At 37.1% G+C, this 25303-nt stretch overlaps 1 protein-coding gene across 3 annotated transcripts in view; it reads right to left on the bottom strand.

Annotated features, from left to right (window-relative positions):
* Positions 1-262: 262 nt before the first annotated feature.
* SLC4A4 (solute carrier family 4 member 4) overlaps positions 263-25303 on the bottom strand; it is a 351925-nt gene continuing 326884 nt past the window's right edge. The window contains exons 20-27 of one of the 3 annotated variants that reach the window (XM_065878165.1): positions 21242-21420; positions 19896-19968; positions 12198-12266; positions 9658-9831; positions 7234-7395; positions 3498-3594; positions 1075-1154; positions 337-368 (exon numbers count right to left, since the gene is read on the bottom strand). In XM_065878165.1, coding sequence (XP_065734237.1) covers positions 1111-1154; positions 3498-3594; positions 7234-7395; positions 9658-9831; positions 12198-12266; positions 19896-19968; positions 21242-21420 — 798 coding nt within the window. In that variant the 3' untranslated portion in view covers positions 337-368; positions 1075-1110. Of the gene's footprint in view, positions 369-1074; positions 1155-3497; positions 3595-7233; positions 7396-9657; positions 9832-12197; positions 12267-19895; positions 19969-21241; positions 21421-25303 lie in introns of those variants that run through there. The other 2 variants (XM_065878162.1, XM_065878163.1) reach the window with 2 other exon arrangements.

Here is a 25303-nt window from a genome sequence, read left to right on the forward strand (position 1 = left end):
TGTGTGTGTCTTGAGTGACAGAGGAATTTGGCTGTCAGAGGACACATTTGAAAGTATAAGAACAAATAGGGGATTCTTCAGATGTTGTTTTTAAGGAACGGTGCACTACTGTCTTGATTTTACCTATGCAAGAGAGAAGCAGAGAGAGCACTGTATTGTTTGGCCAGTGACCAAAACAAAACAAAAATTAAAAAATAAACAATTAGACAAAAAACAAGAACATAAACAACAAAAACTGTCAGTTGTAAGAAAGACAAACAGGTTACAATATAGTTTCTGTTCCCTTGCTCCTCCAGAAATAATCATTGTCTTCAGGCTCAAGTTCTATTCTAATTTGAGGCACAACTTTTACTGGAGTTCTAGAAGGACTAGAGAAAAAGAAAAAAGAAAAAAAATAAAGTAAGTAACTCAGAATTCCTTTACCGTCTGTCAAATGTTTATGCATTGTACAGAAGTCAAATGGGTTCTTCTTTGTTCTCTTTAAATACTTACTTCCTCTTTCTGTATTAAAAACAAACATTTTTTAAATGGGATGAAGTTACCAAATAGAGTTAAGAAATTCAAGTAAAAATTTCATAAGCTCTCACACCTAGGTTAGAAAAAAAAACAATCAAGGAAGAGGACTTCCAGGTGGGTGACACTGTCAGAAGTTGAAGGACAAAAAGACTGACATGAAGAAAATATTCAGAGATTTCACGATTTTGAAAATCAAGGAGGATCTGAAATCTCTAGAGTTGTGTTAAGAGGGAAGAAAACTATTGGAGAAGAGGCACCAGGAAATGCCAGCTACCCTTAAAACAGAGATGATGCTGATATGACAAGAGCTAACACTGATCCTGGGCTTTACCTTAATGATACTGAAAGATTCCATTATTTCTAAGAGTAAGTCGAGTAGGCCTCTTAGAATGTTTTCTACAAGTAAAAGCTGGGATGAGGTCTGGTGACTAGATAATTTATTTAAGAGAAATTGTAGAGGACAGAGAACGGGGCGTTCTGCCGATAACCCGCCATTGGTTCTCTTTCTGTGGGGCGATCATCCCACAGAATAACATAAAATACTGGGCTGTCCTTTACCTTGGTATACCGAGTGACTGAAGGAAAGGAATTTTATCAGCATGATGTGTGGCGTTCAAGGAATGTTGGTGATTTTTCCCCTAAAAAAGAAAAAAAATTTTTCAAATCATAAATAGTCATTGGTAAAGTATAACATTAGAATGAAAAATTTTTCAATCTTCACAAAAATGGATGCATCTTTCACAACTGGAAAGAGTAAGAAAGACAAGTTTAGATGATTTCAATAAACACAGTATCAAGCTAAGAATCTAAGTAGTGTGATGAAGTCAAAATCACTCAGTCTCTTTTATTCTAGGTTTTCTAGAATGGGCCAATGTTGTTCTTTGCAGCGAGGGGGCAGGGTAAATCATTTCTAGAGGGTGATAGCGCCTACTTAATGTCTAAGCCTTGTCCTTGGATTTCCTGCCATCTTTAGCATTCATAATTTTGTCCTGCTGTTATTCATGCAGGTAAAAAAAAGAAGATTTTGAGAAACTTACTTATACTGCAACTCTACTAGCAATTTTGTTCTTTCATGGTTTAATATGATACTGGAAAAGATTTTAGAATGATCATCGGTATTCTGCTTAAGTAAATTTCTAATATCATATCCACTACTTTCAATGTATCCTTTTAAAGCGTTTTTGAGAAAATGAAGAACAACTAGCACTAAATAACCAACTTGCCACAGACTTTTTCCAGGAGCCTCAAATTCTAGCTGATGATTTTTTTTTTAAGCAGCCTTTAAATTGTACTTAGAAGAGCTGTGCTAGGTTATGATGCCAACAGAAGACATCCTTTCATAGTCTCTTTTTGCTATTTAATGCTCTAGAAATGAAAAATGAAACCAGACAATGGTTTGGGGAGCTTGAACTTACAAAGAAAATATTCAACTAAAGCCTGTTGATAGGATTGAGAAGAAAGTAGCCTCATCACAAGTTACAGGCTACAGACTGGACACCAAAGGTGAGATTGCCTTAATTCTCTTTTCTTTAAACCAGCCTCCAAGATGGCCCCCAATGCACCCTGCCTTCTGGTATTCATGTCCTTATATAATTTCTCCTCACACTGTACCAGGGTTGGTTTGTGTGACCAATAGAATATGGCAGAGGAGATGGTATATGACTCCTGAGATCTGATTATAAAAGACTGCAGTTTCTGTCTTGGTTTCTTCTCTGTTATCACTAGCAGCCATGTCATGGGCAGCCCTAACAGATGCCCATGAGCCAAGGAACTAAAATCTCCTGCCAACTGCCTTGTGCTTGAGCTGGGAAGCAGATCCCCAGTTTCAGTCAGTCTTTCAGACTCAGCTCCAGCTAAGAGCTTGACTGCAATCTCACGAGAGCCCTTGAGCCAGAATCAACCCAAATCAGCAGCTCCTAAATTCCTGAACATCAGGAACTGTGGGAGGAGATACAGGTTTGTTGTTTTAAGCTGCTGAGTTTTGCGGTAACTTGTTACACACCAATAGATAACTAAAATACCCATTTTTTCAGAAATAGTCATTCATTTCAAACTTTTCTTGGTAACTTCTTATTGAAGTTGAAGTAGCACTATCAAACAGAAATAAAAGTACTTCAACTGTCTTTTCCTGTAACAAATCAGTATACTTTGAAGTGCATGTGGATCTAAAAGAATGTTTTCTTCAAATAAGAACTCAAAGTAAAGTAGTCTGGAGGCACTCGCTGCTTGCTATTGGTAAAGCTTGAGATATTCACTAATGTTACCACAGAGGTTTTTACCCTTTTCAAATGGCCTGTTAACTCAATTACAAAAGCAAAGATGACAGGTCAAAAACCATTATACTTTAGCCACCAGGCTACTACCCCAGAAAAACCAGCGCAGTTACAAAGATAATTTTGAAACAGCAGAAAGGGAATGAAGAAATTAGGAAGAAAATGCAAATATCTTATAAGCTATACCCAAAGAGTGGTTGTTAATATTTTATGATTGCCAATTTAATTGAAAATAACAATTATTCCAAATTCTCAGTATTAACAATTGATTCATTGATCTTTGAGAGACCCATTATGCAATTTCTCTTTTGAGCTGATTTGGTCATTGGTGGAAGCCTAAGGAAGACAAACAGTAACAGACAGTGATGTAGTACTAGAAGCTGCCATTCTACATACCAGCAGAAAAAAGGGAAATCAATTAAAAACATGGTTATGAATTTAGCAATTCAAAGGAAACGGCGATAACTTGGATCAGAGAAAAGATGACCAAATAAAAACTTAAATGGTTATGGATAAAAGAAAAAGGTAAGGAGTGAAGGTCAAGGAATGTAAAAACGAAGTTTCATAATAATCAATGTAAATCTTCACATAGAAAAAAAAAAAGAAAGAAAACAGAGGAAAAGTTAATGAAGATGACAGTCCTAAAGTTTTTTCTCTGTAAGTGCAAATCATATTCAAGCTGGCATGCAAGAGGTTAGTTCTACTCACTGTCGGAAGGTTTGCTATCACTTAGGAAAGGTTGCTGTTCCATGATGTCCATTGGAATTTTAATACTTGGAACTTTTTCTGAGTATGGGCAGTCAGACTGTGAAAGAAATTTATAACAGTTTTTAGAAAGCGTTTACTATACAGACCTCCCTACCTCCCAGTACTGATTAAACCTACCATATTGTCATTTACATTGTACTAAGGAGAACAGCCTTAGATATAATCGCTTCTCCTTTGCTGACTTTTCAAATTTTATGGCATCTTCCCCTCACATTTGTTTTCTTCTCTTCTGAGTTAAGGAGATTAAGTCAATTAAAACTAGAACCACACCAAATTGAGATCACTACAAATTAAACAATTGTAAAGCTTTCCATAAGCTGGATTTGCAATCAAATATTTATGGGTTAGTTGTGTGTGTGTGTGAAGGAAATAATCTCAAACGTGAAAGACCGTAATTTAGGAGACTTCCTAAACTATAATATGGTCTTGAAATTTTTGTTTCATTTATGCTTTCTGATTCCACCTCCAGGAATATGATGACTTATCTTTCCTTCCAAGACAGGTAAGAAGACATTTTCTAATATCCACTCACAAGGGGTCATTTACATAGACTTGAAAATAAACCATCTCCCTTACTCTAATATTCCATCAGAACTATTTTGTAGTTTAAGGCTCATCTCAATTTGCTCACATCAAATATATTTGGAAACTTAGCAAAACATGTCAAAAGGAAGGTGCCTATGATGGCCAGGTAGGCAGAGAAGAATCATAGCCAAAATAAAATGATAAAACCAGGCAGCTAATCATGAAGCTTCTTAAATTAGAGACCACCTAAGCCAAAACTGTAACGTATTTCCACAGGATGATCACTTTACTGTTTTTAGAATTCATTATATTGAATCTATGTCTATGCCTAGACTCAAAAGATGGAATTCATCTCTTAACTGAAAGTACCAAGGAGATGATGACCTTTAGCTGAAAGGGAAAAAATAGGAACTAGGGGTGAAAGGAAGTAAGAAAAAAGTGAATCTTAACATAAAGCTACTACGCACATTGAAAATTTCTTTATGATGAATCTAAAGAGGGTAATGAGCCACAATATTCTTTTCAAAGATTAAAATATTGCATTTTACTTGAAAAAAAATGAAGATGCCATGTGCCCCTACCTTTGTAAGAATGTCAAGGACAAGTTTTATTACAGTATTTCAAAGTTTCCCCCAATAATAGCATTTATAGATGAACAGGTTGGCAGCCAACCCTTAATCATAGCCTACTGGGCGGGTTCAAAAATGACTGAGCAGCTCAAAATATTGGCAAGCCATATTTTTCACTAATTCTGCTCACATATATTAGAGTTGGAACTCCCATGCCCTTGTGTGGCTCCCTACATCCATGGATTCCCACACCACACAATGACCAGGTGAACATCACAACAGCTACATTTCAAATGGAGAACCCCAAATAATGGCCTCAACACACAGAACGTATTACACAGATACACTCTGGCTGGATTCACTGTCTAGGATAAATATATAAGCTTGTTTGTTTGTTTGTTTTGGTGGGGTTGCGGGAAGAAGAGAAAGAGGAAAAGAAAAAAACAGGTATCACACATTATCTTCAAGAAATCTGTTGGAGATATGGATTCAAAATTATAAATATTATTAATAATATAAGAATAGCATTATTTAAATAAAATATGATTTGTTGAAAATCAAATCTAAGACTTAGAAGACCTTCTCAGGAGCTCATTTGATCCAACTTCTGACACTAGAGAGCACTAAATTTAAAACCTTCTTAAAAGTGGATATTTTATTACTATTTTTTTCTTAAAAGCCATTAGAGAAGAGGATTCTATAATATTATTTCATACATTTGTAATGTATAATGAATTTTAAGTTTGATGTCCATGTACATAAACTGAGGTACTTGTTTTGAAAATTCAAGATGAAATACTGCTTTGGGCTTCCCTGGTGGCGCAGTGGTTGAGAGTCCGCCTGCCAATGCAGGGGACACGGGTTCATGCCCTGGTCCGGGAAGATCCCACGTGCCGCGGAGTGGCTGGGCCCGTGAGCCATGGCCGCTGAGCCTGCGCATCCGGAGCCTGTGCTCCGCAACGGGAGAGGCCACAACAGTGAGAGGCCCGCGTACCGCAAAAAACAAAAACAAAAACAAAAACAAAAAAACAAAGACTGCTTTAATTATCTCAGTATTTCAGGCAGGTTTTTTTTTTTTTTTTTTTTTTTTTTTTGGTTTAGATTATCCTAGAAATTTATTTCAAATTTTGATTTCTATTCAATGTGTAAACGCATCGTTCTTTTTAATACTGCATCTTAATCTGTTCTGCAGTTTAAGCACATTCTCTCTTTTTCTGTCATCATTGGAAACAGAAAATCTATATACATGTTCTCATTGAAGATGGATGGTGACAGTCACAAAAGCTCCCTCAGACTCTTTTTCTCTTTAGCTAAATGTGCCTCATATATTTAGCCTTTTCTTATTGGATCAATTTATCTGAAATCCAATTTTGTCTGTTGCCTTCCTTCACTGTACTGTTTCCAAGTTCTCCAAAAATAATTCAATCAGACAGCCTGACCAATCGAAAATAACCAGACAGGCCTGGATGAGAGTTTTGCCTTTGCCAATATGTGTACACTTAGAAAAATGACTTAACATTTCTCAGTCTAAATTTCCCCGTCTGTAAAATAGGAACAAAAATATACTATAAAGAGCTGCTTTAGCAATTAAGAACAAAGTATGCCTGATCCATCAAAATGATCAAGTACACAGCAGACACCAAAAATTAACTAGACTCTCATGTTAGAATGAGATACTGGGGATTCCACTAGAATGGGGATACTGCACTGTGTAAAATCTAGAACAAACCTACAAATCTTCATATAGAAGGTGTCATTTTGGCTGTCCTTTCAAAAGGCTACTGAGATAAGCTATTGGGGTGTTTGTGTGTGTGTGTGTGTGTGTGTGTGTGTTAAAGAAAAGCAAATCCCAGATTTTCTCTTAGCACTGATCACAGACCCCTACTGAAACACCAAGATTTCTGTGAAATGGCTTCCTAAAAAGTGGACATTTTATTTCTCAACTTAGTTATGTGATTGCAAGAGGATCACCTAAATTATGACACTGACTGCTACAATTATGTAGAAAGACCCCAAATTCCAATTTCCGTTCCTTTTTATTGAAAGGTTACAGAGAAGTGATCTCAAATCATGTCAAATCCCAATGCAAGGATAAGTACAACAGCAGAGAACTTTGGTTGAGAGCCCACTCAAATAGATACACAGATCACAGGAGGTGAGATCACCAGCATTTGCCCACATTAGGCTTAAAATTATGTAAAACTGAGTTATTATCTCAAATTTAAATCCTGGATTATCAATAATAAACCCAATACATTTTATAGCATTATGAAACAAGCTTCCTTTTTATGTATGAGATCAGAGATTGAAGTTTTTTATATATGGTGGGCTTTGTTTTTTTAGAAGTCATTATATCATTATCAGTATATTCACAGTTACAGAAAGACTTCAGAAAATACTTAAAAAAAAATAAAGAGACAAAATAAAGGGCAAAGGAAGGTGAAAAGTGACAAGTAGCATGACCAGGTAAACATCCTTGAAATTCAGTCATACATCACACACAAGGGTTAAAAAAAATACCATTTTCACATTTGTTTAACTAACTTTGGAATTTTACTTCGGAATTTTAGAAAGCTCCTTACATCATCATTGTCACTGTCCAGACTTCCTTTCTTCTTTTTCTTTTTCTTCTCATCCTCCTTCTTTTTCTTATCCTTTTCTGGAATGACATCATCGAGGAAGCTGAGGTCGTGCTGGGAGAAGAGGTAGTCCATGCCTTTTCTGACAGCTACAAGTGCCAAGATCTGGAAGAATAAATATAAAAAGTAGGAAAGAACCCATGTCAGAGAAGTCAGAGTGAGTATTAATACTGCCCTAGCAAAGTCAGTAGAAACCTATTTTGTACAAGTCTAGAGTATGACAGAACTCATCTTGCTTGTATGGACTTACATTATGTAGACCATTAACATCTGCTTTATGGAGGAAGTTGGTTCATAGAAGTCTTACTTTAACTCACTGTATTTTGTATTTTGCTCACTGTACTGTATGATCCCTTCATTTGGAATTTCCATATGAAAAGATTATTTTTTAAACCATTTTCTTCCATGTCAGATTTTTAATAAAATAACTGGAAGTTTCAAGGGAAAAAACAGCCTGTGTATGATTTCTAATTATTCAAAATTAAAACATTACACAGGTTTTTGAAAGTCAAGAAAATCTGTACAACGCATAGTACACTGAGACATCTTCAAAGTATTAATAATGAGGGTATTTGAGTTTGCACAGACTATTTAATCTGCTGGGGCAACTTCAATCACCACCATTAACTGAATACTTATCTTGAGTCAGACGCTGTGCTAAACTCTTAGACAATATTTTCTCATTTATTCCCACAACAAACCTGAAAGGTAGATGTTAGTATCTATCCAACAGCAGAGGAAACTAAAGCTTAGTGACATAAGTAAGTTATCCAAGATCACAAAGCCAGATAAAGGAAGAATACAAAGGGTCCCAATTTTCTAACTCTAACCCCAGTATTCTTGAACTCTGTATCTTTGCTTTTATGAATTGCTCTTGAAGGTATGTTAAAGATGTCTTTGCTCAACGGTAAAATTAGTATGCAGTAGGACTCAGAAGTCCTGGCCCTGCCTCAAATGAACAGTTGTCTTTATCCATATTATGCTCTATGCCAGCCTCTTCATCTCTTAGAGAAATTAATAACAACTAACCTATTGATATTACATGATTCTTTTATGATCAAATAAAAGCTCTGAAAGATGAAAAATACTTTATAAAGGTAAAATATTTTTTATTATTATTTAGCACAAGCAATAAGTGATTTACTGGATATATTTCAAATTTATCCAGGTCTAACTTTGTTTTTCCTGGCTTTAGCAAAACTAATACATGGGTAGATTATATTAATAGGCAGATGGAAGTCTTTTCTCATACTCAGTGTGTTTTCCAATAAGTTAATAGAGTTCTTTTTCAAAAGCAGAACATAAGGGATCATCAAGAGTAAAAATCTGATTCCACAAATACTGTTAATATTTGACACCATTTTTTTCTGCTTTCCTGGAGGAAAAAACAATTACAATCAACCAGTATACATAAAATAAAATAATAATTCTGGATAAGAGTAAGAAAATTTTTGTAAAAAAAAAATATGGTTTGTATATTAAAGTTGTATTTCCAAAGCTACAGGGGAGACAGAGCCAGACCTGAGGTTGGCTTTGTGACTTGTTTCAAGCATATGCATGTGCATTTTCTTGCAACAAATGTAAGGCTACAGTAAAAATTCAATGATTATTCAAAAAATAAAGTCTTAATTAAAAAGAAAAATAAATAAAAATAAGCCACCATAGCATTATTTCACCCACACAAATTCAATGATGAAGCCAAATACAAAGTTATTGTTTCCTTTTGCCCTTCTTTCACTTGTGATTCAGAGTGCAATGTTAGTTGTTTCACTTTCTTTCTCATCGTAACATGGCAAGGAGAGAGAGCCCAGACTTATCCTTAAACTTAGCAGGATACAAAGGAGAAGAACTGCAAAAAATTAAGCTTCTCTCTCCATTTCTTCTATTCACTGGATGATCTCTCATAAGTTGCCAAACTGGTGCTCTATTATTTGGCCTGAAATGTGCTGTACTCTGTTATTTAGACAAATTCCAATGTACAGCAGTATTTTAAAAATAACTAACGTTATGTGCACTTGTGTCTACCATGTGTCAGGCATTGTGCTATATACTTTATATTCATTATTGATGCTCAGAATGAAAACAAAGATGCCGCTCTCATTTTACTGATGAGTTGATGGGAGCTCAGGGAAGTTCACTGATCAGCACGAACCAGAGCCAGTATCTGAACTCAGCTGTCTGACTCCAAGGTCAAGCCTAGATAAACCACAGACCTGGCAACCTTAAATTACAACCAATCAAACTGATTAGGTCAAAGCTAGAAAAAAACTGGAAGCCTCCATAAAAGACACATGTGTCATCAATATTACAATAACCACATGATATTGGTGTGACCTCATGGGTAGGTTCAATTAAAACAATCCATACCATGACTGGAAAAATGATAGCAGCCACAGTTGACTTGAGGATCCAGAGCAGGGCTAGACAGAGCACCTGCAGGAAAGTGAACAGGTGGACTCTGCGCAGGGGGACATGGCGCAGGTAGATAAAGTCAGGCTGATGCTTCAGGGGCATCAGAAGCAGCTTCAGACGATCCATGAACTGGAAGAAGAAAGGGCAAGAGAGGACAAGTACATTACTTCAAGAGCTGCAGCACCAAGTCATCTCTTTCTGTCTAACTAACCACTAGTGATTTATATTCTACAATTTAGGCAAGCGATGTCCTTGTTAGAGGACACTGGCCAGGGAGTGCAGAAATATAGTCTAACACAGTTAAGACGTAGTATGAGTCTTCCAATTTATGTTATTACTTTGCAGGAATATTATGCAGCTATGTGAGATAAAGTGGCCACCAAAGACTAAAGTTTCAAAGCCAAATATAAAATAAAGATGCTCATCTCCTACATTCTACTTGTATTGTCTGCATCTTAGGAGAGAAGATCTTGTGCCTATTATTCTAGTAATAATATGCTGAAGGGAGACATCAAACTCATGTATCTAACTGTGCCGCAGCTGTCTTATCTGAAAGAAAGAGGAGATGCTACGTGTCATATATATTTCAATAATGTTTCAAGGATATAAAGGAACTATCTGACTTGAAAATGGGAATGCATTGGTATTTTCATAAATTCCACATTATTTATCTATGGCATAACTTAACTAATACATTTAGCAATGAATTAGCATTTCTTTTCAGAGAAAAGCCACATGAACATTGCAGTGAGTTTCACAGCGTCAACAACTAGATACCTGATCTAGGAGAGGCTATTACACTGTCATGTATAAACAGGTACTAAAATGACTACTGAGCACCTATGTGCCAGGTGCTGTGCTTCAAAGAATAACCGCTGAGTTTACATCAATGCTGATGATAAGGATGATACTTAAGTACCTATCATAGGAACTTTCAGATGTAAGATGCTCACTAAATAGCTGTTGAATTGAATAATTATGTAGTAAGAACTCTGAAATAATATCTCTACTTTCTTGCTGGAGGGAAGAGAAAAATGTAAAAGTAAATAGACTATCACAATCTTCTCTGAAGTGATTTCCTATCTAAAGAGTTTTCTTTCTTCCTCCAGAGCTATTTTTGACTGGTAGAAGTATTCCCATTTATAAAGACTGGAGTAATAAAATTTTTTGCTAACTCAGATCTTGCCAAAAAGGTCTAAAAGAAGAAGAGTCAAGAGAAAAGTAAAGAGAAAAGGTGATAGGGCAGCACCATGGCAGAATTTAAGAAATCCACTAGCTGTCCCTTCAGCAAGGGATTTTTTCCCCCATTGTTATGGAATTGCTGATTTTTTCCCCTTCTATTTAACTTAATAAACGTGTACTAAGCTCCAACCATCTATTACACACCTAGAACACGTAAAATCAAACTTCTGATCTAGACTGACTTATTTAGGCCAAACAAAAATAAGAACTATTAATTTGGGGACCATATTTGTTTCATATTTTTCCATTTAAAGTAATAAAGAATATTTAAAACGTCAGGTAAAAATATTTTTACACATTTATACTTCCCCAAAATTTCACGGGCACAAATAAACCCACATTCACATTCATCTAGTCCCATCTATGAAAAACCATCTTGTATTTTGTAATAAATATCCAAATGGTGAAGAACTCTACTCAATGGACCTAAACAAGAAAAATAAAATAGCCTTTCCTCTTTTTGAGGGTCTGGCCAGTTGCCCAGCTCCATCTGACTCTAAAATCAAATTAATCTAAATTCAATAAATAAAAGCAAGGACTATTACGAAGGGGTTTAAATAAATTCTTATGATGTTCACAGAACATGCAGTTTTTTCCCATTAAAACATCACTAAGTGCTAAATAAGGCTACAGTTAACAAGGTGCCAGAAAGCAGCAGCAGTACTTCCAGTTTCCTGGTGCCAATTAAATTAAACCTCAACTGAAAGACAAAGTCTCCCTTACAAAGTTTCCCCTAATGATTTTTTTAAAAGAGGGCCAGTTTTATCCACGATGTGACAGCTGAAGTTTTTGACAAAAGTAGCACATTAACCACATTGACTTGATTCTTTTATTGGTGCAAAACTTTTGATCAATGATCTCAGCCATGCGAAAAGCACATCAAATAAGAATAGCCTGTTCTTAGTATAAGGTAAAGGCAAATGGATAAACAGTATCTCGAGCACACTGAAAGGTTAGATTTCCATCAAAGGAAGGAAGGGAGGAAGGTCAGAGATAGCTCTCTCACTTTCCTAGCCAAATGGCTTCTAACAGCTTATTTCGAGAATGGGTATGTATGATAATATTTGTTAACACAAGCTAACTTTACTAATTAAATCAGAAACACAGGTGAATGGTGGAGAAAGTAGGAAATAAATGCATTTTAAAAACTCAGCAGTTAAGGATTAGCACTTTTCTTCAATGACCTATTATTGGCCTGTTTTTAATACTACTAGAAAAATATGACTCTGCTCAGATTGCTATGGAAAACTTACCTGCACACCATTAAGAGATGCTACCCCCATATACAGGAAGACGCCATAGAGTACAGGCATGGGAATAAACTAGGATGGAAGAAAATTGGAGAAACGTTAAAAAACAATAATAATAAAAACAGTAAGAGAGAGCGATAGTTTAAGTAAAGGCTAAATCTGAGACTAAAAGATAGGACTTAATAATACAGTGACCACTGATCAGTGTGCTTAACTCATCATTGATAAACATCTAAACTCTTTGTACCAGAAAGCAACAAAGGAGGGTGAAGGAGACTCAATTTTCATTTGATTCTTGTTTGCATTTTTTTAACAATTAGAATGCATGACCTTAAAAATAACTTTTTAATGGGAAAAGAAGTCTCTTTTAAGAAAGGAATGACCGTGTGAACTAAATGCTTGCGTGGACTGTGAAGCAGAAAGAGAGGCAGAGGGTTGCCCCACTCCGGAGACCAAATTTCTTTCCCAATAGTCTGTTGACTTTTCTCTAAATAATTTTCACCAAATGATCTATCAGCTCGGTGTATAAATGCCTCTTTCAATTAAGTAAACATCAAACAACTGTCCCCTTTCTTCCTCTTAGGAATATTAAGAGGACTAATTAATGAGAACACTGCTTGAAAGGAGCATGGAGCATCTGGAAGCAATTAATTACACACACGGATTAATACACATCTTTTAAAATGGAACTAATATTTAAAATGGAATTAATACATTTCATGCATTAATTAGCAAGAGTCTTGAACAGTCATGTGAAGTGTTTTAACAATGGGAAGTTCCAAGATGATGTTCCTAAGTTTTGTCTATTCCTAGACCTTTGCAATGTCTCTAGTACTGTGGAAACCAAGCAAATCAGGGATGACTCTGTTTCTGGGAAGTCTTCTATCTGAACAACAATAAAAAAAAATGGGTTCTCAAGCTTGGATTTTGAAAAGAAATTCAAGTTCAGGAGTTTTCAAAGCTCAAATACTAAAACCACAATCAGTTAAGTCCAATCTTACCAAATCTGCACAAAGGAGACTACTGTAGCCAGAAAACAGTATAACTTTAGAGTAATTTTTAAAGAACTATCACATGTATTAAGAAATTGAAGCACAGTTTCTATCAGCCTTTCCTTGTGATCACCTCAAACAGTTCTGTATCTGAGACCGTTTGGCTACTACTAGAGAAACAGTAAATTCCAAAACGGGTCACAACTGCCTCTAATTGTTATTGGTTAGCTGTAAAAATTGTTAAACGTATATGGAATAAATACACTTCTTTATATAAAACATTGCATGCTTCTTCTAAAAAAGACTAACAATTTTAACATAATTAATTTGATCTTGAGCTCAGAAAAAAATAAATGATATTGAATGCTGAAGGTGGTGGGAGGGACAGTGTGAGTGGCAGGGAAGCCATGTGGGCTGTAATACCCAACAGTCACCACAAAGAGGTGAACACATTACATCCAAGCCACTTACGCTGGGACATGTGCCTTTATTTCCTTTAAGAATGTGCGTGTTTCCATTCCCTATGATGCCTCCGTACAAATTTACCAAAAAAATACAACAGGAAACTAACAAAAAGACCCTTCCATAGTTTTGACTTATTTCTCAATTTTAAAAATATCTTCTATAGACAAGGCCACTTCTATTCTTCCTTAATATATGAAGATTTCTTATCATTTCACTTCTAATTTCTTGGGAAGAAATGAAAGGTGGAAGGGGAAAAAAGAAGTATAGAGTTCATGGGAAACTAGTTAGAAATCCTGCAGTAGTTATTTTTTAATTTGAGTGTTTTTCTGACTTGAAAGAAAGTAATCACATAGATGATCTTGGACCTTAGCCCAACCCCTCACCTAAGCTTAGTTAAGTATTTTCTCTAATGTAGTTCTAATGCCAGAGTGAAGGCAACTTGTGCCTTGGTGCCTAGGTCTGTTCTCTCTGAACGGATGATGACAGGTTATTTGCCAAACCAACCACAAAATAAAATCAGAAGGCAGCATTAACTCAGAATGGGGAATGGGTAGGAGAACAGATTTAGATATGATAATGTTTTAAAAAAAATTATTCTTTGGTGAAAATAGTACATATAAAGGAGGCTATTAATTTGATTTTTAGCCAATTTCAAAGTGATACAAATGTCTTATGAAATTCACCATTTTCTTTATGATAGTGTAGTGTCTCAATAAAAATCTTCCAGTTTGGAAATTCTGATGAAATTTAACAGAATTACTGGGTTAGAGGATACCTTTTATTGGATTTGGTTCATGAGTCATGTTAGGAGGTCAACCCTTAAAAATTCATCACAATAGAATCATTCATCACAATAGAAATTTCCCAAAGGAAGGAAAAGAAGACTGTGATTTAAAAAGGTAGGATCCTACTTTAAGTTAAACTAGTATAATATACATAGTAATAGTAGGTAGACATTTTTATAAAGCAAGACAGGAGAAATTAAAATATAAAAAACACAGGGTAGGGCTTCCCTGGTGGCACAGTGGTTGAGAGTCCGCCTGCCGATGCAGGGGACGCGGGTTCGTGCCCCGGTCCGGGAAGATCCCACATGCCACGGAGCGGCTGGGCCCGTGAGCCATGGCCATTGAGCCTGCATGTCCAGAGCCCGTGCTCTGCAACGGGAGAGGCCACAACAGTGAGAGGCCCGCGTACCGCAAAAAAAAAAAAACAAAACACAGGGTATACTAGGTTCATAGGCATATCAAGAAGTGCCAAATGATAAAATTATGCAAAAAATTATATAAATAATCAATCATACCCAGAAAGCCAAAAAGCATAATTGTAAATAAATATTACAATGCTTTTAATAAAAATTAAAAATGAAAAAATTAAGTGCTTGATCCTATAACCAGGCAGAATAGTGAAACTGAGATGAGGTCAATATTTAACATATTCAGACTATGTTACCAAATTTTTCAAATTCTGGTGACTTAACCCTCCGTTTGATTTTCTGATGATGTTAGAGTATTCTCAAAAAAAAAAAATGTAAAAAGGGTTAATTTAATAAAAAAGAGAGGGTGTAGCATCCACAGCACAGAATTCAGTATAAGTGTGAGGTCTCCCAGCAGAATCATAGTCAGTGTGTGGGTGTGTGTGTATAAAACCCAGAATGAGGTCCTGATAAGATCGTGCGCATAAAAGTTAGACAGACCTGGGTTCCAATTCTGGCACTACTGATTGTGCAACTCAGAGAAAACGATCAACTTCCCCTATCCTCAGTATTCTCATCCATATAGTGCTTATGATAAAGATTACATAGAACAAACATTTAGTTCAGTGCCTGGCTCATAACAGATACTTTATAAATGTGGCACTGATGTCATTACCATCAGAACTTTTAGTAATAAGTCAAGAAGCCTACAAGTGCAAAGCACCACTTTCTTTGGCCCCTCTGTGGTGGGTTTGGGTGGCAGGAGTTTAGGACAGAAGGATGGCTACAGAGGTCAAACTTGAAGGCTTGGTTTTATCTAGGCTCTACAATATTGCTTTTTCAACTATAACAACTGTCTTCAGGAATATGGTATTAAAATAATATCCTAATACCCTTAAGCCTTAAAAATCAATGTAAGGAAGCTTCTGACTTGCAATCTGGTCCCTAGTCACAAGAAACTGTGGAGTGAGCTATGATGAGCAGTTTGTAAAAATGCCATCCTTCTCACTACATAAGAGAATCAGAAATCAGACCAGAGAAGCTGGGGAAGATCATCTCATGAGAAATGAAAATGAATAAGTTCTTAGAGGGCAAATACTGTTTTATTTAAAAGGTGGTAAACCATGATGGATATGAGATCAGGCTTTGGAGTCAGAACTGCCTGAGTTCAAATCTTGGCTCTACCATTTAAGAACTTTGTGACCCGGCAAGTTACTCATAATTTTTCTTATCTATAAAGTGGATTCAATCATAAGTAAGTATACTTTTTGGAGGTGTGACTGGAGAACTAAATATAAAAAACCTGTGCAGAGCCCTTAGTCCAAGGCCAAGCTCAATAAATGGAAGCTTCTATTACAATCAACTTCAACAATATCATCAGCAGCAGCATCTTCATTATCATTTCTCCTTGTTTTTCTGTTACTGAACAGAGTGTACGGCATACAGCAGGAGCTCAACAACTGTTGTCAAATACAAATTAAACACTATCCTCTACATTTTAGAACACTGAACAAATCTGAAAGATAAATTTTGGCCACTCCTCATGTTAAAGATAAACTAATTCAAGCAAAGGGAACAGAAGTAGCAGTGAACTTTTCTTGATCTTTATTTCTTTGGACTTGCCAGTAGTATGGAAAAAGTAAGCTCCAGCAACTGTCTTTCATCTATTTGCTGCTCTTTGGTCTACCGAGTCTCCCCATACAGAACACTAGCTTAACAGGCAGTATTTCTGCTGCAGAAACACAGGTCTAAACTATCCAGCCAGCCTAGGAAGCCAGTTATTCCTGCTTCCCAGCAGTTCTGTACTGAATCAGTGGTGAGATTTGAGGCATGCGCCACTGTTGCTGGCCAAGGTCAAGGGGTAGCCTCAACTTAAAGCTAGTACACTATGGTTCCTTACATTCTTCTATGTAAAAAGACAGATTTTGGCAAAGAGATCAAAACACAGGTCCATCAACTTCAAAGTAATCAATGTTCAAAGTAAGTCTGCCCAAGTAGGTACGGGGAACAACTACCCACACTGCTTAATGCATGGGAGAAAATAAGTAGCATCATTGGAGGCCACCAAACCTGTGATGGATGCAGGGAGTTAGGAGGGAAGGTGTTGAGCCATCTCATTTTTAAAAGTCACATGTTTCTCTTGATTTCATTCATTTGATCGGCCTTTCAAAGGCAGCTCTTTTAAGTAAAACCGTTCCCTAAAGTCATCACCTGTTTCTTTAAAACACAGTCACACAGTGGAGGAAAAATGATTCCCTCCTCCAAGGTAACTCATGACACCACTTTCTGAGTGAATTCTGAGGTTAATTGTTAATCTTGACTTCTTCTTAGGCGTAACTTAGGTTTTAGTTAAACTACTCTCAACATCTGCTTCTTCCTGTGTTGACTTTTCAGATGAGCTAACAAGGGTTCTGTAGTGAAAGCACATAACTTACCAAACTTCGATGCTAAGAAGGGCATCTGATCTGAAATTGGCTGACCTTTTCAGATGTGATTCCTGAAGTAAGGAATAGCCTCACTTGCTGAAGTAACATACCACAAGAGTCAATGCTAGACTATTTTACCCTTGTTGTTTTTAAATCCAGGTTCCCCACAATATGTTGGAAACTACACTAACTAAACAATTTCATTTCCCACAGTTTGGGCAAAAGATGGCCTAACAAAAATGTTTGCTGAACTGCCTTCTCCACTGATGCTTACACTGACTCTTTGCATTAACTCAAAGTTGCCAGGTAGAAATAGCCACAGTTATGGACACTAGTACCTGAATGAGGGTGAGCCAGAACATGAGTACTTAAGGAAGGTCAAAGCAAAAGCAAGTTCATACTCACTGATCCCTTACATCTATCTTTTTCCTTTCTCTGTATTATAATCTGTTCCCGTAGATACTACGGTGCTTTGCATATCAGGGGCAAAAAGAATCATTGTAAAATGAAGAACAAAAGTGCTTTCAGCTTTAACTCCTCTGCAGCCATAGTTGGGTGAGAAAACAGTTAGGAAGAGGCCTTGCAGCTCTTCCTAAAAATAGCAGTTTATACACTGTTTGTTCTCTGTGTCCCTTTGGAACCATGCATGATCATTCAGTTGACAGATTCTCCAAGATTAAAGCCAATTTGCTATAACAAACAAACAAAGAAGAATTTTAAAACACATCTGACTTTTCTGAGTTAGGATTTTATACTGCATTATTGCAAAGGAATAATATAAAAATAAAATTAAAGAAAGAGTGGGTGGTGATGAGTACATACGAACTGATGGGAAGATTTCTATTTATCTCTTACTAGTGGCTTAAGAACTAAGAGACCCTATAAAAGAGACTTGGCAGTTGTGTCGTGTGAATCCACCTTCAGGGGTCCCAGGGGCAAATTCCTTCCTAGGAGAGCCTCCCACAATGTGAGGTCATAATTACCTACAATGATCTCTACAAGTTGATCTGTCCAGATGAGGTCCCATTGCCTATGCGGTAAAAAGCTGTCATTAGACTTTTCCACCAGCTGATGTGCTGGCGTCTACGGGGCAAGAGAGGAACACAGAGCACTTTGGAAGTGGATTTGATGCTGTGAAACTCACAACAACTCGAACCTCCCCCACAATTCGCTCTGCACTGGCCAAACTGACAACAGATTTCCCTCTGTCCTCACAGAACATAAGATCTGTCCTTTTCTAAGGTCCTCTGTATATAACCAGAAACGAACTCCTTGCAATTACTTTTAGTTTTACTTCCCCACATATTACATGAGATACATATTCCTTCATGATTCCAGTCAGAAATTAAACCAGCTAATTGACACTGTAGAAACCAGTGACAAAAGATGAATATTTAAATCTTTTAACTGTTTACAAAGTATTTTGTGCATAATGTATGCAGTAATCTAAATACTCTGAAGGCAGAGTCAGTCCTAGCTATACGTTAAGAAATTACAGTTCTATTTTCCACAAATTCATCTGATTGGCAATTGACATATAAATGTGTTAATGGGAAAGAAATGGAGAGCTTTTGCCTTTCACTGTACTTCTGTATTCTCTGAATTCTTTCCAAGAATGTACTGCTCTATTACTTGTGTAATTAAATAAGCATTCAAAAAACCTTTTGAAAAATTAAAGTTGTTTAAAGATACACAAAAATTTTTAGAGAAAAATTTGGAAGGATATTGCTAACAGTGGGATTGTTGATAGCTATTAGGTGTATAGGTGATATTCATGCTTTGTACTGTGATGCAAGCATAAGATACAAATTATCAATAATTGGCTAGTTCTGTTATGTAATAAAAAAAGAATAAAATATTTGTGTCACAAAAGAAAACTGGAAGCTTCAATGACAGATATATGTTAATCTTTTTAAGTACTATCTCTACTTCTAAATATGCTTTCATATATAGTTTATATTTATCTATTAAACATTCACCCTGTCAATCAAACCTACACATTGACTCCTAACTTTCTAAATAATCTGCCATTTTTCTTTTTCAAAAGTTCATTTATAAAGTTTTCTAGTTACAAATCAGTAATTTTTTTCCATTCTTTCTTTGTGGCTATTAGGCCTTTTGATTCAAAGAATACAGAAACACAGTCAGCAGTAATTAATAATAAGAGGACAATTACAAAATGATCATTGTGAGTCATTCATGTTATCCAGGAGTCCAATGTGAGAAGGGAGGGCAGGATTTAGGGACAAGTAAATGGGAAGTGATGGGAAGAAAGGATGTAGGGAGACTAGGAGAGTGAAAAATGTCATGGGGAGTGGAGATCAGTTAGTTAGATTGAACTGTATGAAACTGCCATATGCGTAGGTCCAAAAATTTGAATAGTGGTAATTTAATATGGTTCAACCAAATAACTGCAATAATAATAATAATAATAAGAGAAGGAGTGAGAAGGAAATCAAGGTAGAAGTTTTTAAAGTCTTCATTCTACCTGACTCCTGCTTCCTTCAGTGTGTATGGATGTGATAACAATCTTGCAGATATTTCTTAAGAAATTCTACTGTTCACATATCCAATTATCTGTCAGTGTTCTGAGAAGGAGGAAGAAGTGAGTATTTCACATATTTACCTTCAAGATGGGAGCCATAAAGACTGACAGACCAGTCAGAATAAACACAAGGGTTCCAGTGACTCTTTGTTCCCTGAAACCAAATCAAAAGATTACCAATCTACCTTTTGTTTTCATAAACATGCTCTTGTCTTTTCACCTTCAGAAAATACTATACATGGATAGAATCACTGTTTGGCTAAGACAGCAAAGGTATGGATATCATATGTAATTAATACCTCAAGGACAGCATATAAGCTTAACAGAACTACAAAATTCTCTTAAAACTATTGCAGTATGTGATTTGAATTCATCAAGAAAAAGGTGATTCTGCTAAATCCTTTGTCCTTTTAGAATCAGGAGAGAAAAATCACTTGCTCTGGTTCCACCAATTACTGGCCTACTTGAAGCCCTTATTTTTTAAACAACTTGTACTGTTGTGTAATTACACCTTCCTTCATAGGAGATAGTTATTACATTGTTCCACATTCTAATTAACGAACAGCTCAGGGAAATTTCCTAAGTGCAGTAAATCCCATCAGTCTCATTTCCAAATCTACAACAACAAAAGTACTTTTTAACAAATACGATTCCCATACAACACCCCCTCACCCCAAGAAAAATCACCCACTGTTGTGGCATGGGAAACGATGGCTCTGTCATGTGAGCTATTCACCCAAGCTCTTAGGAGCAGAGTCCGCTGCAAAGCACGCAATAAGGTATAAAGGTCTCATAAGAGCTCTTCATGGCTACCCAGATTTAACTGCTGGAGGTCAAGGTTTCTCAGTGCTTATGGGACAGAAAATGAACTGGAAAATAAGAATTCCTCTCCTTTCACAGAATCTGATTTTGGCCGCGCGGCTTGCGGATCTTAGTTCCCTGACTGAGGGTCGAACCTGGGGCCCTGGTAGTGAAAAGGCCGAGTTGTAACCACTGTACTGCCAGGGAATTCCCTCCTTTCATAGCATCTTGAGAATCATAAGCAGACTCAATAGTTTTAGGGAGTCTCAACAGAGCCAAAAAATTAAAGGGTCTGGTTATATATATATATGATTGTGATTGAGTATGTACCACAGCACTAAAATGACCTGCGCATTGAAGAAAATGAATGACCTGTCTGCGTTTTTACTCTGCAAAATTTAGTCTGCTGTTAATCAAAGGAAATGTATATAAGATAAAAAGTGAACTCAAGAAATTATGGAAGACTCTTTCAAATGAAAATTTAGTCCTTTCTAGAACATCAAGTACAGGAATAAATTATTCATCACCAGCCCTTTCTCCTCCACATTTGTCCGTTTCTTTCTGACTGACACATAGATGTGAGCATGGTATGTTTTATAGAGCCATTTTTCTCTGACGTAACACACCTCACTCCTAGGAATTTTGGTTGTTCTCCAGGTGCAGAAGTCTCTGTCTCCATCTTCAAACTGTCGATGTGAGCAATGGAGATGACAGTAGCAGCCACGTACCACGGAAGGGCCATGAAGGAGCACACCACCATGAGGATGGCCACCCAAAAGAGATCCAGGTGATATCCAGCTCCTTTCTGTAGCAAGAGGTAACAAAACCATGTGAAGAAAGCACTCATACTGCTATCTAGTCATATTTCCAGATGGGAGTTAAGATTACCCAAAGAAACCAATTCGCTTTGCTTGATACTCGTATCTACCAGACGATGAGGTCCTTGAATGAGACGTCATCTTCCTCATACTATCCCCCTAACAATTAAACGCAAAGCTGCCACATGGCACACCTCCTCTAGCTTGATTTAAGTCACAGCTTATTAGTTGCTTATTGTTAATTATCGTCTCTGCATCCAATTACATAATTGGAACAATGGAGATATAGAACTACCTTGAAGAGCTACTGACATCCTTCAATGAAGTAATTGAGGCAAATCACCTTGTAGGAACTTAAATGGCAGTGATAGTTATGGAGTAGAAGCTCAATAAATGGCGACAGTAGCAATAGTAATACTGGTTGTTTTTAACATAAACAGGATAGGTACCTTAAAAACAGGCACGATGCCTTCTCTGCTTGACTAGCAATGTGCTGTTCACCCAGACAGTATTCAGCACATGTGGACTAATGATGTGAAAGCAACCTTAAGAAAAGCAACCTTAACACTTTTATGTGAAATCTAAGAAAATGATACCAATGAACTCATTTACAAAACAGAAATGGACTCACAGATATAGAAAACAAATTTATGGTTACCAAAGGGCAAAGGCGGGTGGGGAATTAGGAGTTTGGGATTAACATAATGCTACTACCTATAAAATAGAGAACCAACAAGGGCTTATTGTATAGCACAGGGAACGATATTCAATATCTTATAATAACCTATAATGGAAAAGAATCTGAAGAAGAATAGATTTATATATATAAATAAAAATACATATACAAGTATATATAAAAAATACATATACATTTTAAAAAACTGAATCACTCTGCTGTACAACTGAAACTAACACAACACTGTAAATCAACTACACTTCAATTAAAAAAATAAAGACAAAAAAGTACATAGAAGACCATTTCTCACCCTTAATAGTAGATGAAAATAATTGTTTAACAACATATGAAACATTATAATTAAGGTAACTGTACTTCCCTAATAAGAACAGGCTGATTTCAAACATTGCCAAATAGTCACAATAACATTTACTGACTGGAAGAGCAGACACTGTAACAAAAGGTCTAGCTCTTTTACTCACTAAATAAATATTGTCAAATGTGTCCACAATGTTATTCTCTGGTTATATTTCTCTGTTCTATTTATGAAGAAATCAAATACCTAATACCCCTATGGAGCCTGAGAAAATAGAGCAGTCCATTTTCGCAGCATGGAAGCAGCAGCGCCAAGAGGCTGAGTATGACCAATCTGAGGAAACAGAGAGGTTGGCTTTAAAAAATGAGAATGGTCTTTACACTAGGAACCCAGTGACTGTTATCATTGAGATCCTGTTACAGTTACTCAGAATACTGCTCTCTTCTCACTGAAACGCCAGGATTTCACCCCTGGCTTGCACACACGGGTCTAATCATGTTCTCAGAGAACTCATCACAGCTGACACAAGAAAGAAAAGCATATTTTTACTTAGTCCAGGTTTGGCTAAGAACGAAAATCTCCTTGAGAGACAAATAGATTGATACATATTCATAAAACCAGTTCACTGCAATACAAATGGTTTGAAAGCATAAGGGTTTGAATTGGGAGTGGGTTAAGGCAGCGGAAAGGGGGCCAAGGTGAGGATGAACTGAAGTAACTTGTTCAGTAGTGACTAATGTGGTGAATATCATGCTACATGTGGGGTCTCAGTCATTCATTCTTTCAACAAATTCTGACTGCCAACCTAGTAACCAGTACAGTCTTGGATGTTAGTGACATATCTGCAAATAAAACAGACAAAAATTCCTGAGCTCATGGACTTTACATTCTACTGACAGAGACAACAATAAACAACATAAACAAATAAACTAGACAGTATCTAAAACAGTAGTAAGCACTAAAGAGAACTATGAGAAGTTGGACTTGTATTCTGAGGACCGTCGGAAGCCACTGTAGGGTTTTAAAGGGAAGAATGAGATGATCTGCTTATGATCTAAACATCACGGCTGCTGTGTTAGGAACAGACTGAAGAAAACAGTAACCAGTTCGGAGGCTGGTGCCATGACCCATGCAAGAGACTGCCATGGTTAGAACCAGGGTGGTAACAGTGAACATAGCAAGAAGTGGGTGGATTCTGGCTACTCCGTCAGGTGGAGCATACAGGATTTGCTCACTCCTGCCTGTGGATGTGTTGGCCATTCATGATCTGGCCTCTGTTTACATCTGCAGCCTCATCTTTGACCTCTGCCCTACCTGGATCCTATACCACGGCCAGTTTCAACCATATGCAATTCCTTGAATATGTCTTACTCACTAATGCCTTTTGTGTCTTTGCCCATATAGCATCCCTACCTGGAATAACCTCTCTTTTCCTTCTTTCCTTGGGCCAGTCCTACTCATCCTTAAGACTTAAATCAGCCACCTCTTTTTTTTTTTTTTTTCTGGTAGTTTTTCCTTCCTCAGCCCAGGTGAGATAGGTGAGTTTAGTTAGGTTAGATCTCCTCCTTTATGTTCCCCTATTACTTTACACTTTCCTCTATCACAGGACTCATCACACTGTTTTGAAATTGTAGATGTGTTTATCTGTCTTTGATATCAGACTGTAAGTAACATGAGAAGCTAGACTCTATCCTGAATACCTAAGCAGAGTACATGATGCATAGTCAATGCTCAATTAATTAAAAAGTGAATGACAAATAGCATGTATACATTCTTGAGTGGCAACTATAAACTCTTAATTAGCTACACAAAAAATTAAAACTCATTTGTTAATTGGTAGAAATGTGAACCTTTTGGAGGGGGAAGAGGGGAGGTGAACAACATCTGGAAATACCACATAGTTTCAAGCCTTATTTAGACTAAATCACTCAAGACCATATTAGAGGTACCAACATAGTAATCAATGGGCAGGATCCCCAAATCTTGTCACCAAGTAAACTGTAATAACCTAAGGATGTGCACACTGGCCAGATCAACGGGTCAAAAGAAGACTGACTGCAGCAAAGTCATGCATGTTACCCCGAGCCACCTCCATGCTTTCTTAAACTATTTCAAGTAAAACAAGTTTGAGCTAGATATGCTGGAGACTAGCAAAAAGGGGCCGCATAATACCAAAGAAGGTGGAATGAGGATTTTAGAAAGTAGAATACAAAGGTAACCGCAAAACCACCAGAATAAATAAAAGTTCTGGGGCAAAATAATTACAGACATGTAATTAGTCTGCCTCTTGACATCACTCCCTTCAAAAAGTCTTCCTGGGCTTCCCTGGTGGCACTGTGGTTGAGAGTCCGCCTGCCGGTGCAGGGGACATGGGTTCGTGCCCCGGTCCGGGAGGATCCCACATGCCGCGGAGCGGCTGGGCCCGTGAGCCATGGCCGCTGGGCCTGCGCGTCCGGAGCCTGTGCTCCGCAATGGGAGAGGCCACGACAGTGGGAGGCCCGCGTACCGCAAAAAAAAAAAAAAAAAAAAAAAAAAAAGTCTTCCTTTCCCTCAACCACGCTGAGACTATTTGATGCTCTTAAAAGGAAGGGAAAATTATCAACTTGACCTGAAGGTCCTGCCTGATTTGCCTCTGCAGAGCTCCCTCTCCAGACTCAACCCTCCCTCTCTCACTGCAGCCACACTGGATTATTTTGGTCATTCATTCTTGCCAGGTTACCGCCTCTTATAAAGCCTGTTCATATACAGTGATTCCTGTGCCGTCCTGTGTTCCTCTTCCCACCCAGTCTCACTCAGCTAATCCTACTGTTGTGTGAGATCTCAGTGTTAAGTGCCACTACCTTGGAACTCCCAGCACCTTGGAACTCCCAGCACCTTG

This window comes from Phocoena phocoena, chromosome 5, assembly GCF_963924675.1.
Source record: "Phocoena phocoena chromosome 5, mPhoPho1.1, whole genome shotgun sequence".
Lineage (NCBI taxonomy): Eukaryota > Metazoa > Chordata > Mammalia > Artiodactyla > Phocoenidae > Phocoena > Phocoena phocoena.